This window comes from Rhinoderma darwinii, chromosome 9, assembly GCF_050947455.1.
Source record: "Rhinoderma darwinii isolate aRhiDar2 chromosome 9, aRhiDar2.hap1, whole genome shotgun sequence".
Taxonomy (NCBI): Eukaryota; Metazoa; Chordata; class Amphibia; order Anura; family Rhinodermatidae; genus Rhinoderma; species Rhinoderma darwinii.
Genome location: NC_134695.1, coordinates 9,210,368 through 9,223,710, shown reverse-complemented (window position 1 = coordinate 9,223,710; position 13,343 = coordinate 9,210,368). Strand labels below are relative to the sequence as shown.

Below are 13,343 nucleotides of genomic sequence, written 5' to 3'. Positions count from 1 at the left end.
CATCGAGTGCACACCAATTTCTGCCAATCACCAGTGGGGTTAATATGCTCACTACACCCATAGGTGAATACCTTGAGGGGTGTAGTTTCCAAAATGGGGTCACTTCTGGAGGGTTTCCACTGTTTTGGTCCCACAGGGACTTTGCAAATGCGACATAGCGACCAGAAACCAATCCAGCAAAATCTGTACTCCAAAAGCCAAATGGCGCTCCTTCCCTTCTGAGCCCTACTCTGTGCCCAAACAGCAGTTTATGACCACATATGTGGTATTGCCGTACATAGGAGAAGTTGCTTTACAAGTGTTGGGGTGCTTTTTCTCATTTATTTGTTGAGAATATGAAACATTTTTAGCTAAAACTACGTCTTATTGAAGAAAAAGGATTTTTTTTATTTTCACTGCCCAATTCTAATAAAATCTATGAAACACTTGTGGGGTCAAAATGCTCACTACACCCCTAGATGAATTCCTCAAGGGGTGTAGTTTCGTGAATCGAGTCACTTTTGGGGAGTTTCCACTGTACTGGTACCTTAGGAGCATTTTGAAAAAGTGACATGGTGTCAAGAAAACAATCCAGCAAAATCTGTCCTCCAAAAGCCAAATGGCACTCCTTCTCTTCTGATCCTTGCCGTATGCCCAAACAGCCGTTTATGACCACAAATGGGGTATTGCCGTACTCCAGAGAAGTTGCTTTACAAATGTTGGGGTTCTTTTATTCCTTTATTTGTTGAGAAAATGAAACATTTTGAACTAAAGCTACGTCTTATTGGAAAAAAAGGTTTTTTTTTTATCTTCACTGCCCAATTCTAATAAAATCTATGAAACCCCTGTGGGGTCAAAATGCTCACTACACCCCTAGATGGATTCTTCAAGGGGTGTAGTTTCCTAAATGGAGTCACTTTTGGTGTTTTCACTGTTTTGGTCCCTTAAGGGCTTTGCAAATGCGACGTGGTCTCCGCAAACCATTCCTGCTAAATTTGAGCTCCAAAAGCCAAATGGCGCTCTTTCCCTTCTAAGCTCCGCCGTGTGTCCAAACAGCCGTTTATGACCACATGTGGGGTATTGTTTTACTCGGGAGAAATTGCTTTACAAAAGTAGTGGTGCATTTTCTCCTTTTAGTCCTTGTGGAAATTTCTTTGAAAGAATGTAGATTTTCATTTTCACGGCCTACGTCCAATAATTTCTGCAAAAAACCTGCGGGGTCAAAATGCTCACTATACCCCTAGATAATTTCCTCAAGGGGTATAGTTTCCAAAATGGGGTCACTTTTGGGGGATTTCCACTGTTTTGGCGCCGCAAGAGCTTTTCAGACCCGACATGGAGCCTAAAATATTTTCTCATAAAAAGGAGACCCCAAAATCCTCTAGGTGCTCCTTTGCTTCTGAGGCCTGTGCTTCAGTCAATAAGTGCACTAGGGTCACATGTGGGGTATTTCTAAAAACTGCAGAATTTGGGCAATAGATATTGAGTCGCGTTTCTCTGGTAAAACTTTCTGTGTTACAAAAAAAATTGATCAAAAATGAATTTCTGAAAAAAAAAAGAAATGTGAACATTTCACATCTACTTTGCCTTAATTCCTGTGAAACATCTAAAGGGTTAAGAAACTTTCTAAATGCTGTTTTGAATACTTTGAGTGGTGAAGTTTTTAAAATGGGCTGACTTAGAGGGTTTCTAATATATAAGGCCCTAAAATCCACTTCACAACTGAACTGGCCCCAGTAAAAATAGCCTTTTGAAATTTTCTTGAAAATTTGAGAAATTGCTGCTAAAGTTCTAAGCCTTGTGATGTCATAGAAAAATAAAAGGATGTTCAAAAAACGATTCCAATCTAAAGTATACATATGGGTGATGTTAATTAGCAACAATTTTGTGTGGTATTACTATCTGTCTTACAAGCAGATACATATAAATTTAGAAAAATGCTAATTTTTGCAATTTTTCTCTAAATTTTGGTGTTTTTCACAATTAAATACTTAATGTATCGAGCAAATTTTGCCACTAACATAAAGTCCAATGTGTCACGAGAAAACAATCTCAGAATCGCTTGGATAGGTAAAAGCTTTCCGGAGTTATTACCACATAAAGTGACACATGTCAGATTTGAAAAAATAGGCTGTGTCCTTAAGGCCAAAACAGGCTGTGTCCTTAAGGGGTTAAACTCCCTAGGTTATAAGGGGTTAAACTGGCTGTTACAGCGGGATGTTAGCTGTAACTTACAGCAGGCACCCACTGTGGTTGGCACGGGCACAGATCATGTGCCCGCACTATCATTATAACGTGTTTCGAGATAACTACCTTTTTTCTTGAAGTATCCATTTGGTCTCCCCGTCTTTTTATCTAGTCCTAACTTTAGACTATGAAAACAATATTTATGGGAAAAGGGTAGGGCATAGTTTGGTTTGTCTTTGGCTGGGAGGTAGTATAACCCTTATCCTACAGCTCCAACTTCAATTGACACCAAGCAAAACCTGCCACTACAGATACAAGACGTGAAAGACCCCTGTTTCTACAAGACTGTTTACGTAATTTCTTGATTTGTAGTCAGGCAAATAGTTTAATTTCTGTTTTTTTTTATTTTTCCCACTCATTTCCATGTTAAGTGTTCCTTTAAGGGCAGTCAGGCAGATTAAACCACTAACTCAATTTAAAGGGTCGTTTTTTATTTTATTTTTTAATGACCCTTTAACTCCTTAAGGACCGGGCCATTTTGCACGTTAATGACCAAGGATTATTTTTTGATTTCTCACGATCGCATTCCAAGAGTCATAACTTTTTTTTTATTCCGTCGACATAGCCATATAAGGGCTTGTTTTTTGCGGGACGAGTTGTATTTTGTAATTGTACCATTTTTAGATGCTTATAATATATTGATTAACTTTTATTAACTTTATTTTAGGAGAGAATTGAAAATAAGCCGCTATTCCAGCATTGATTTTCACGTTACAAATTTACGCCGTTTACTATGCAGCGTAAATAACATGTTAACTTTATTCTATGGGTCGGCACGATTACGGGGATACCAAATATGTAAAGGTTTTATATGTTTTCCTACGTTTGCACAATAAAAACCCTTTTAGAAAAATATTACTTGTTTTTGCATCGCCGCATTCAAAGAGTCGTCATTTTTTATTTTTCCGTCGATGTGGCCGTATGTGGGCTTGATTTTTGCGGGCCAACGTGTAGTTTTCATTAGTACTATTTTGGGGTACATAGGACTTATAGATTAACTTTTATTACATTTTTTATGGGGGGAATGGGAGAAAAGAGAGAATTTTGCCGTTGTTTTTTGCGGTTTTTTTGGACGCCGTTCATCCGGCGGTTTAATTAATTTTATTCATTTTATTGGTCAAGTTGTTACGATCGCGGGGATACCATATATGTGTATGTGTGATTTGTTTTATTTGATTTTGACTGTAATTTTTTATTTATTTTTTCACAAACTTTATTTAACTGATTTACATTTTTTTTTTTAGTCCCACCAGGGGTCTTCACTATGCGATCTGCTGATCACATATATAATGCTTTGGTATACTTAGTATACCAATGAATTATTGCCTGTCAGTGTAAAACTGACAGGCAATCTATTATGCCATGCCTCTGGCACGGCATAATAGGCATACAGCCAGGGCAGGCCTGGGGGTCTTTTTTAGACATCCGGCTGCCATGGCAACCCGTTGGCAGCCTGAGATCGCAATCGCGGGCCGCCGATGGGTGACAGTGGGAGCTCCCTCCCTCTGTCAATAGATTTAAATGCTGCGGTCGCTATTGACTGCGGCATTTAACGGGTTAAACGGCTGAGATTGAAGATTTCTTCAATTTTAGCAGTTGCAGCGGGAGCCCAGCTGTCCGTTACAGCCAGCCTCCCGCGGCGATCGCGCGTCCACAGCTTCTGTGCCCACGCGATCTCCATCACGTACATGCACGTGGGAATGCGCTAACAGGCTGCATTTCCCGAAGTGCATGTACGTGAAAATGCGGGAAGGGGTTAAGTAGTTCTGCAGTTTTATAGAAATTCAAAACATTTCTTGTATCTGATTTCCTACTGTATGCCACCAGTCTATGAAGGATGATACTGGCTATACTTCACAATGCTTCTGTTGCCACTGAAAGAGTGCCTGTTAGGCTACATTCACACGACAGTGGAAAAAAAATGGCCATTAAAAACGGATCAACTGTCAGTTTTTCATGGCGATTTTGCATCATCGTGTCTCCAAATTTTCATCCATTTCCAGTCCGTCTGTTAATGGCCATCTGTTTTGCATCCGTTTTTCATGGCCATTAAAAAAATGGATGAATTTCATTGGTCAGACTTTTTTTGTCCCAACCCCCTGAAAACACCCAAAGGAAGGTCACATGTTCACCTAGACACTATTTACAGCCTCCCTGCAGATGATGTCACACAGCCTCCCTGTGTATGATGCCACATAGCCTCCCTGTATATGATGCCACACAGCCTCCCTGTATATGATGCCACACAGCCTCCCTGTATATGATACCACACAGCGCCGACGTAGATGACACACAGCCTCCCTGTAGATGCCACACAGCCCCGATGTATATGATGCCACACAGCCCCGATGTATATGATGCCACACAGCCCGACATTTATTAATAAACAATCGGCTGAATGCCTACACACTCACCGATGCAGCGCCGTCTTGTTCAGGTAGGTCACTAATCTTCACCTGTGGTCTTCGCAGAACCCTTCGCCTTCGTGAAGACTAGAGACCACACCCGAAGAAGACGGCGCTGCATCGGTGAGTGTGTAGGGCACTCAGCGTCATCGCGCCGCAGATAGCCAGCAAGGGAATAGTTCCCTTGCCTCTTGAAACCCCATGTCACAGATCCGTTTTTAGCTGTTGTTACATGTATTGACAACCGTTAAAAACGAATCCATTGACTTCTATGACATGTCCTATTTTTTGACGGCCAAAAAAAACGTCCGTGTGAATACGCCCATAGAACATCATTGTTCTGAAAACTTTTTAACTGTCGTGTGAATGTAGCCTAAGTTCTCCTGACATGCCTGTTTAGTAAATACTTGTATTCCCCATGAAATAATAATGCTAGATATTTTTGTTAGAACTCTGCTTTTTGTGGTTCCTCTGTTATTAGTCCTAGAAATGAATGAATAAATTGACAACTGGCTGTTATTAGATTGTCCCTATACAGTCTCACGCTGTCCAATTCAGTCAGGATTGCTGATAGGTCTCCTCTAAAACCCACTAGCTATGCATAGAAATTAGCCCTCTGGATATGGTAGTCAACACTTGTATCCAGTAAATTATCCTTTATCAAGTCTTATACAAAACACTTTACTTCTATTCTATTCCTTGCAGGCTGCATTCACACGGCCAGATTTGTGGTTCGTTTGATGTCTTTTGGGGTTGGATCACAATTTTTCCTACGGAAATGTCTTCCTGCTTTCCTCTAATGGGATCTAATCCACTTTTTGGCACAATATAGACAGCCTGTAAATAGAGTATGGCCGTGTTGCTGCAGCCTTATTTACGCACTCCATGCATATTTACAGCTTTTCTGCAACATTCTACATGAAATAAAAACAAACATAAATATTGTAGGTGATAATTAGTAAATCATTGTCAGTTGACATGTGCTTGCATCATCTGAACAAAAGGTGAGGACCATCAATACAATATGTCTTGTGTATTTAAAAGTTAAATGGCTCTGAAAAGTGAAAATAAACAATAATGAACCTTAATAAGGCAGGAAATACATTGAGCAGAGGAAGAGTCAGGACACCTGCTAAGCTCTGAGCCCAGAGATTTTGGTAGCTGAACAGGCCTGTGTGTTGTGGGACTATGTTTCCAAGGATTTGTGTTCCTTCTTGCTGCTATGACTCCCTCTCCTTATGTGCACTTCATTATACTGCTGAAATTCCCATCTGACTGCTTCCTGCATATAAATACAGGAAGAAATAGAACTGCAAACTCAAGAATACACAGTCCAGCATTTCCTCATAATTGAATTAATTCATCACATATTAGTAAAACCCAGGAATGATTCTTAAGAATTTTTCGTCTAAGGCAAAAGAGAAAAGTAAATTGATTAAAATTAAGAATTTGCGGCATCTTAAAGTTGATTCTTTTCAAGAGTTAAATAGACTGTGCTGCATTCATATCTGCCATTCACTGCAAGAAACAGTATGATTTTGATTTCAATAATAAATGAGAAAGTATATCAACAAAACTGCTGGCGGGCACAGTCTGGAAAGTGGCAGCTTCTCGTGTAAAATATGAATTTATCTTTTCTTTTCATCAGACTACTTTACACAGACTGCCACAAGATTGAAAGCTTTAAAACATTCAATAGTGAATAAAATGATGAAAGGGTAGGAAAATGACCCCCACCAATGTTGAGAAAGAATGGTTCTTGGCAATGATCACATCACTGTCGTGGAAAACGTTCAACTGATACACTTGAAGCGTGCCACAAAATGCATGCTCTGGCTAGACAAATGTAACTATTAGCCTATATAGTTGAACACATCTGCAATTTACTTCCATTATACAGACAAGTATACAGTGCAGTGTGTGTGTATATATATATATATATATATATATATATATATATATATATATATACACATACACATATATATATATATATATATATATAATTGTATTTCTTTTTTCACATGATCCCACTATAAGGCATAGACATGTAGTACAGTTACAAAAAAAAAAAAGTATACTGGCCAAACATACGCCAAAGAACACTCTTTTAGCATAAGTTTGGCTATTAAATGGCTTGTCTCATAAATGACTCCCCATTCTGGCTCATAGAGGGGGGTCCCAAGGGTACATGGACACTTCAGCGTATATGTTGGGAGAACTTCCTGGTGTATATGCCAAACATAGCAAAGTGCAGTGTGATTGGAGCCTGAGGGTATGTTCACATGGGCTATTTTCTGCCCGAAAAACGGTCCAAAAATCTGAAGCAGAATGCCTCCAAACATCTGCCCATTGATTTCAATGGGAAAATCTGTGTTCTGTTCCCACGGGCGGTTTTTTTCAGCGGCCGTTTTGAAAAACGGACACGCAAAAAAACGCCTACGAAAAAGAAGAGCAGTTCACTTCTTGGGACGTTTTTGGAGCCGTTTTTTATTGACTCTATAGAAAACAGCTCCAAAAACGGACGTAAAAAACACCGCAAAAAATGTCTCAAATTCAGGAGCGGTTTTCCCTTGAAAACAGCTCCGTATTTTCAGACGTTTTTGGTTAAGCGTGTGAACATACCCTCAGGGTTCTTTATGGGATGTTTACCTTCTTCTTTAGGCAGTGATCCATTTCAGTTTTGATGAAAAAATACAGAAGGGGGAAGAATTTACTTATACATAGATTTTTACAAGATGGATAGCAAATAAATGTGCAAATCCTGTCTCATAATAGAAGACACCCTTAGGGTATGTTCACACGTAGTCAACAAAAACGTCTGAAAATCCAGAGCTGTTTTCAAGGGAAAACAGACCCTGCTTTTCAGACGTTTTTTTACCAACTCGCATTTTTCGCGGCGTTTTCACGCCGTTTTTGCAGCGTTTTTTACGTCCGTTTTTGGAGCTGTTTTCATTGGAGTCTATGAGAAAACAGCTCCAAAAACGTCCAAAGAAGTGTCCTGCACTTCTTTTTACGCGTCGTGTGGACAATACAGCGTTCTACCCATAGAAAGTAATGGGCAGATGTTTGACGACGTATTTGAGACGTATTTCCAGACGTAAAACGAGGCAAAATACGCCTCGTATACGTCTGAAATTTGGCCGTGTGAACATACCCTTATATTGGCTTGTTTACAATGCCCCACAATGACCCTTCTAATTCCTGATTAGTGCCACCATAGCAGTAGCAACCAGGGAGCCCTTAGGCCTCATGCACACTTCAGTTTTTTCCTTCAGGGTGCTATCCATTTTTGTCACTGATAGCACCCTGAACCCATTCATTGCAATGGCCCCATGCACACTTCCGTTATTTAAACTGATCCGTTGTTCCGTTCCGTGCAAAGTAGAGAATGTCCTACTTTGCTCAGTGATTCAGTGACCGTGTGGCCCAAAGAAGTCAATGGGTCAGTGGAAAAAACGGATGGCACACTGAATGCTTCCGTGTGCTGTCCGTTTTTGACTGATCCGTTGCCATAGCAACGGCTGGGTGGGACAAAGTTCACAGACTCACAGTCTACAGTAGCCAGTCAGTTCTGAAGATGGATGTGGAAAGAATGATAGCATTGGTGCAGGATCACCCAGAACTGTGGGATACGCGCACAGAATGCTACCACGACCGTTATAAAAAGGACGCCGCGTGGGAGGAGCTTGCCAAGGAGCTTTTGACACGCAGATGGCAGAAGGGAACTAGTGCCCAGCGTCACAAAATAAGTAAGTAAATGCACACATTGCACTGCTTGTTTTCTGAGCACGCTTTTCTTTTGTTCCATTGTATGTAATTCTCAGTAGGTAAACTTTACACACCCACAGTAATGTTATTTTCGCATTGACCTGCTGTCTTATAACATGTGCTTTGCAATCCCAAAATTCTGACCGGTATAGACTTTGCGCAGTTTCAAGTGTGTCAGAGGGTAGCGTAGACCTTGCACAGTTGTATTCTGTATTATTTCTAGTAGAGATGAGCGAACGTATGAAAAGTTCGGTTCGGCTAGTTCGCCGAATTTCACGAAAAAGTTCGATTCGGACCGAACTAGTTCTGACCGAACCTGTAATTTCCGTGCGCCGAGCATGGTACTGTCCAGGGTGCTGATAGAGTTAATGGGCTGCACTAACTCTTTCAGCAACCTTGACAGTACCATGCTCGGCGCGCGGAAAATAAAATTTTAATGTAATAAAAAAAATATATAAATACGTTCACACTTACATTCCTCCTGTCCGGCCTCCAGCGATGACGTTTCATCCATGTCACCGCTCGCTGCAGCCAATCACAGGCTGTAGTGGTGGTCACGCTCGTCACGTGACCGCCTCTGCAGCCAATCACAGGCTGCTGCGGCCTCTGCAGCCAATCACAGGCTGCCGCGGCCTCTGCAGCCAATCACAGGCTGCCCTCGGCCTCTGCAGCCAATCACAGGCTGCCACGGCCTCTGCAGCCAATCACAGGCTGCCGCGGCCTCTGCAGCCAATCACACGCTCCTCTCCTGAAATACTCTGTGCTGCCTTAAACTCTGTGGACAGGTCAGGATCCTGTTTCTTTTAAATGCTGCACTGTAGCGCAGCATTATATCGTGGATCGAGCGGGTTCCCCAGCAGCATTTAAAAGAAACAGGATCATGACCTGTCCACAGAGTTTAAGGCAGCACAGAATATTTCAGGAGATGAGCACGGGCAGCCGGTCGTTTTTCCGAGCCGTGCTCCCATTATAAAGTATAGGAGCACGGCCCGTAAAATAAAAAAATAGAACATGTTCTAGCTTTTTAACGGCTCGGGCACCTTCCCGTGAGAAAACGGGAAGGTACCCGTGGCTAACAGAAGTCTATGGGCCCGCTATTTCGGGTCGTAATTACGACCTGTAAATCCAAAGTAAGCCAAGCAGAGTAATCTCAAACTGTTCTCTATGCTCTGAAAGCTAAGAAAACAGCACAAAAAACTTCTTGTAACCTTTCTATGGGTGTTTCCTGGGACATGTGACAGGTTCAAGTGAAGTTCACATCCGTTTTTTAAACGGAAACACGGAACGGAAACGGAGTGCACACGGAAACAAAAACGGACACACGGATCCATCAAAAACGGACGCTAAAACGGTGATGGAAGTGTGCATGAGGCCTTATTGTGAAGTTCACAATTTCAACATAACATCCACAATGCTTCTTTTTCAGCAACAGCCTACACTGACATACATTGTTTCCCCATAATGACACTCCCAGCACCCCCATAACAGACAGCTATAGTGACTCATTTTTGAGTGCCACCATGACACTAATAGCCACAGTGTTATCTGTTCTTCCTTAGAAAGTGACTTGTGAGTGTCCAATAAGGGGCTGCTAATGCTTTACTTATTAGTTATTTGTCAGGCAGAGCTGTCTATGACTCACTTCACCCGGTGGATTGACTCCCAGCTGTTCAGGAGACTTGGCTTCTTTGTAGGGAGTCTCCTGGAGTAGGACAGTATGTTCATAATCTGCTTGTGAGCATTGATTCAGTCCATGGAATGGCTGCCTCAGCTATTTGTATAACGGGTCTTTAGATGGAGCAGGTATTTTAGTTATATATATATTCTGTCATTTAATATTGCTCACAATGGTACAGGGAAGGCATCACGTGATAATATCTTGTAAAGATGACTTGCACAGGGCAATGGGGACAGGTTATAACTCTCTCTGTTTTTCCAGAGTAGCACAGAAGGCGTCCGCTATGTACAGGGTAAGACAGCTGTGTGTACATCAGAGACCGCTAACATACTACAATGTGTGCACTGAATGCGTCTAACAACTGATCGATGAATCCTAATATTATATACACATATGCATGTAGATGTGTAAAACAGATTATTTTCATGAAAATGTGAATACTTTGTGTCATATCATATATTCTGTTTTATGTATAAGTTAGGTAAGCGACTACATTATCATATGTATTGCAGAATTCTGTAAAAAGGATCTTAATTATAAAAAGCAAACTTGGCACAGTGCAAGAGAATTTTACAAGTGCAAACCTTTGTGTTCAACCTGTATTGTGCTCCAAGAAGCAACCACATTATGTGTAGGCAGAGGCAGAAAATCTGTTGGGCCCCACTAAGGCAGAATTATCATTGTGCCACAGCAGATCTGGAGAAAGGGTCTAGAAAATGGCCACAGATTATTATTTTTTCATATTACTTTAAAGAGTGGAGACATTTTTATGAGGTAGCTTAACCCCTAATAGACAGATAGACAGAGAAATACAGTTTAGAAATCCTGCCAAGGTTTTTTTTTTTACCACTCCTGTACTAATTCAGCTTATCACTGGTACTCTTGGCGGTGAAGAACCAGAACCCAGGACAGGTAATTCTCTCTTGTTTTATATATGATACAAGGGGATATCTCACAAATTTTAGTGCACCTATGCATTGTACTCCTCTGTTCTTCTTACACTCTTACACTGGGGGGGGGGGGGTGATCCATTTACCATTTGGTGTTCCTGCTTGGACTAGGGAGTCACAAAATTTATTTTGGGAGAAAATGCTATCTTTTTTTCCAAGTCTTCCACAGAAACCACTGTCTGCCCATCTACATATAAGAAAAATGCATCCTCTTTCACTTGCACAACGTCATTCCCTGCAGCTGCAACTTTTTTTTTGTTGTAAAAAAAACCAAACACGAAATCTCCTCCTTTTCTACGCCAATATCTTCCCTACTAAAGTGACAAAGGCTATTATGTTGTAGAAATGTACTAACTACTAAGTAGTTCCCTTGTATCCTCCTAGTACTTGCAGATACTTCGGTTTAGTCGCATGCATTCGGAGATGACGTCTCTTTATCTGTTTGCATAGAATGTGTGCATGCTCTTATAATGTGCAGGTACAAAATCAACTGATTTGTTTCAGACTTTTTGCCTGCAAATGGTAACTACAATCCAGTGTTTGTAGGATAAGCAAAATCTATAAGAAACACTGATTTCAAATTTTTCTAGGAACTGCAAAGAAGCAAATACTAATATTTACTGCAATACAATTAAATTGTAAGGTTACCATCACTGACATATGTGGGGCCTCCAAACAAATGCATTTATGCAACATACTGAAGATACCGAAAATTCACATAATTCATACAGAGAAAACTAGACATAAAAAATAAAATAAATCCATTAGGCATCATACGGTATATAATACAATCAGTATAAGATCCATTTTTAACCATTTATTTAGAAACATCCAATAGCCCTGATTACTTTTTCAAGCCTGCATTATGTATGATGTCTGAATGCAGCATCAGAACTACGGTTTATGCATCCTCTTATGTTGACATTTAAATAGTTGTCCCGAGAAAAGAGGACAAGTAATTAGGAAAAAAAAAGCAAAACAGCAAAACTGTTGAATAAAGCAATATAAGGCTTCATTCACATGAGCGTACAGACATATGGGTCTAAATACGGATAAAGTATATGACTATCTGCATTCATATCTGTATTTATTTTTCCCACTTAATAATTTGTCAATGTCATTGTTTCATCTATATATAGCTCTATTCACATCTGCAGTGGCATATTTGTCATTTTTACCAGTGCCTGATAGACCACATTGACACAGTTGAATTTGGCCGTGGTGTCTGTTGTTTTGATGGAGAAATAGCGCTGCATGCAATGCTACTTTTCCCATCAAATATGACGGAATCTGCAACACAGATGTTAATATAGCCTAAGCCAGTGGCACAGCTATAGGGTCGCAGCGGTCGCAATTGCCACCGGGCCTCTGAAGCCAGCGGGGACCACGGCCCCCCGCACCACATCTATTAACAGTTACTATAGTAACTGGGGCCTATGTAATAAACTACATGGGCCACTGTTACTATAGTAACAGTATACTTACCCTCCTCTTTCCCGAGTGCAGCGGAGGTCCTGACATCTTTCTGCGTTATGATTTCACGACACTGTGCACAACGTTGAGACGCAGGACCTGAGCCGTAGAGGTGGGTAAGTATAACATTACTGTCTGCTGGGGCCCTGTATCTCAGCCTACCATTGTAATGACGGGGTAGGGAGACAGACAGGTGAGCCCTAATCTACCCGCCACTCAGTCCCTGCCTACTTGCACGGCCCATCCTAGGCGACGGCGTACAACTGGGGCGACGGTCCCTACGCTCAATAAGTGCACGACAGACCAACAGACAAGGGTACACAGAAGCTAAGGGAAATGGGGCCTTTGCCCACGGCAACACCGTGAGCAACAAGAGTAGTGAACAAGCCGAGTCAAACCAGGAGTGTACGAGGTACCAAACGCAGAGCAGGAGAGTAGTCAGTAAAGCCAGGGTCAATTTGAAGCAGGGGTCAATAGTACTAGCAGGAGCAGCAGAGCCAGGAAACCAGACAGAATCACAGGCAAAGGAGGAGCATAAAATGAAGGTATAAATAGACAGAGGGTGGGAGCTTGCTCCGTCTGGCCAGGCTGTGATAGGTTCTCCCACTCCTCAGCCTCCCAGCCTGAGTGGTAGCAGATCGAGTCACTCTAACAGACCTAGGCACAGATGCAGGCTGATTAACCAGGGGCGTCGACAAAGAAGCTGTGTCAGGCAAATCCATTACAACCATGTGGTAGGCTTAGATATAGGGACCATCAGACAGGATAACACATGGTGTGATCCTGTCTGCTGGGACCTGTATCTAAGCTTGTCTTGTGGTAGGCTTAGATACAGAGTCC

At 41.5% G+C, this 13,343-nt stretch overlaps 1 protein-coding gene across 3 annotated transcripts in view; it reads left to right on the top strand.

Moving 5' to 3' along the window:
* The window catches only part of MACROD1 (mono-ADP ribosylhydrolase 1), a 1,001,762-nt gene that overhangs the window by 983,235 nt on the left and 5,184 nt on the right, over positions 1-13,343 (top strand). Inside the window, exon 10 of one of the 3 annotated variants that reach the window (XM_075837242.1) lies at positions 10,342-10,372. The exons of 1 other annotated variant lie outside the window; for it this stretch is intronic. In XM_075837242.1, the coding sequence (XP_075693357.1) occupies positions 10,342-10,346 (5 nt within the window). In that variant the 3' untranslated portion in view covers positions 10,347-10,372. Of the gene's footprint in view, positions 1-5,336; positions 5,447-10,341; positions 10,373-13,343 lie in introns of those variants that run through there. One more of the 3 variants, XM_075837240.1, reaches the window with a different exon arrangement.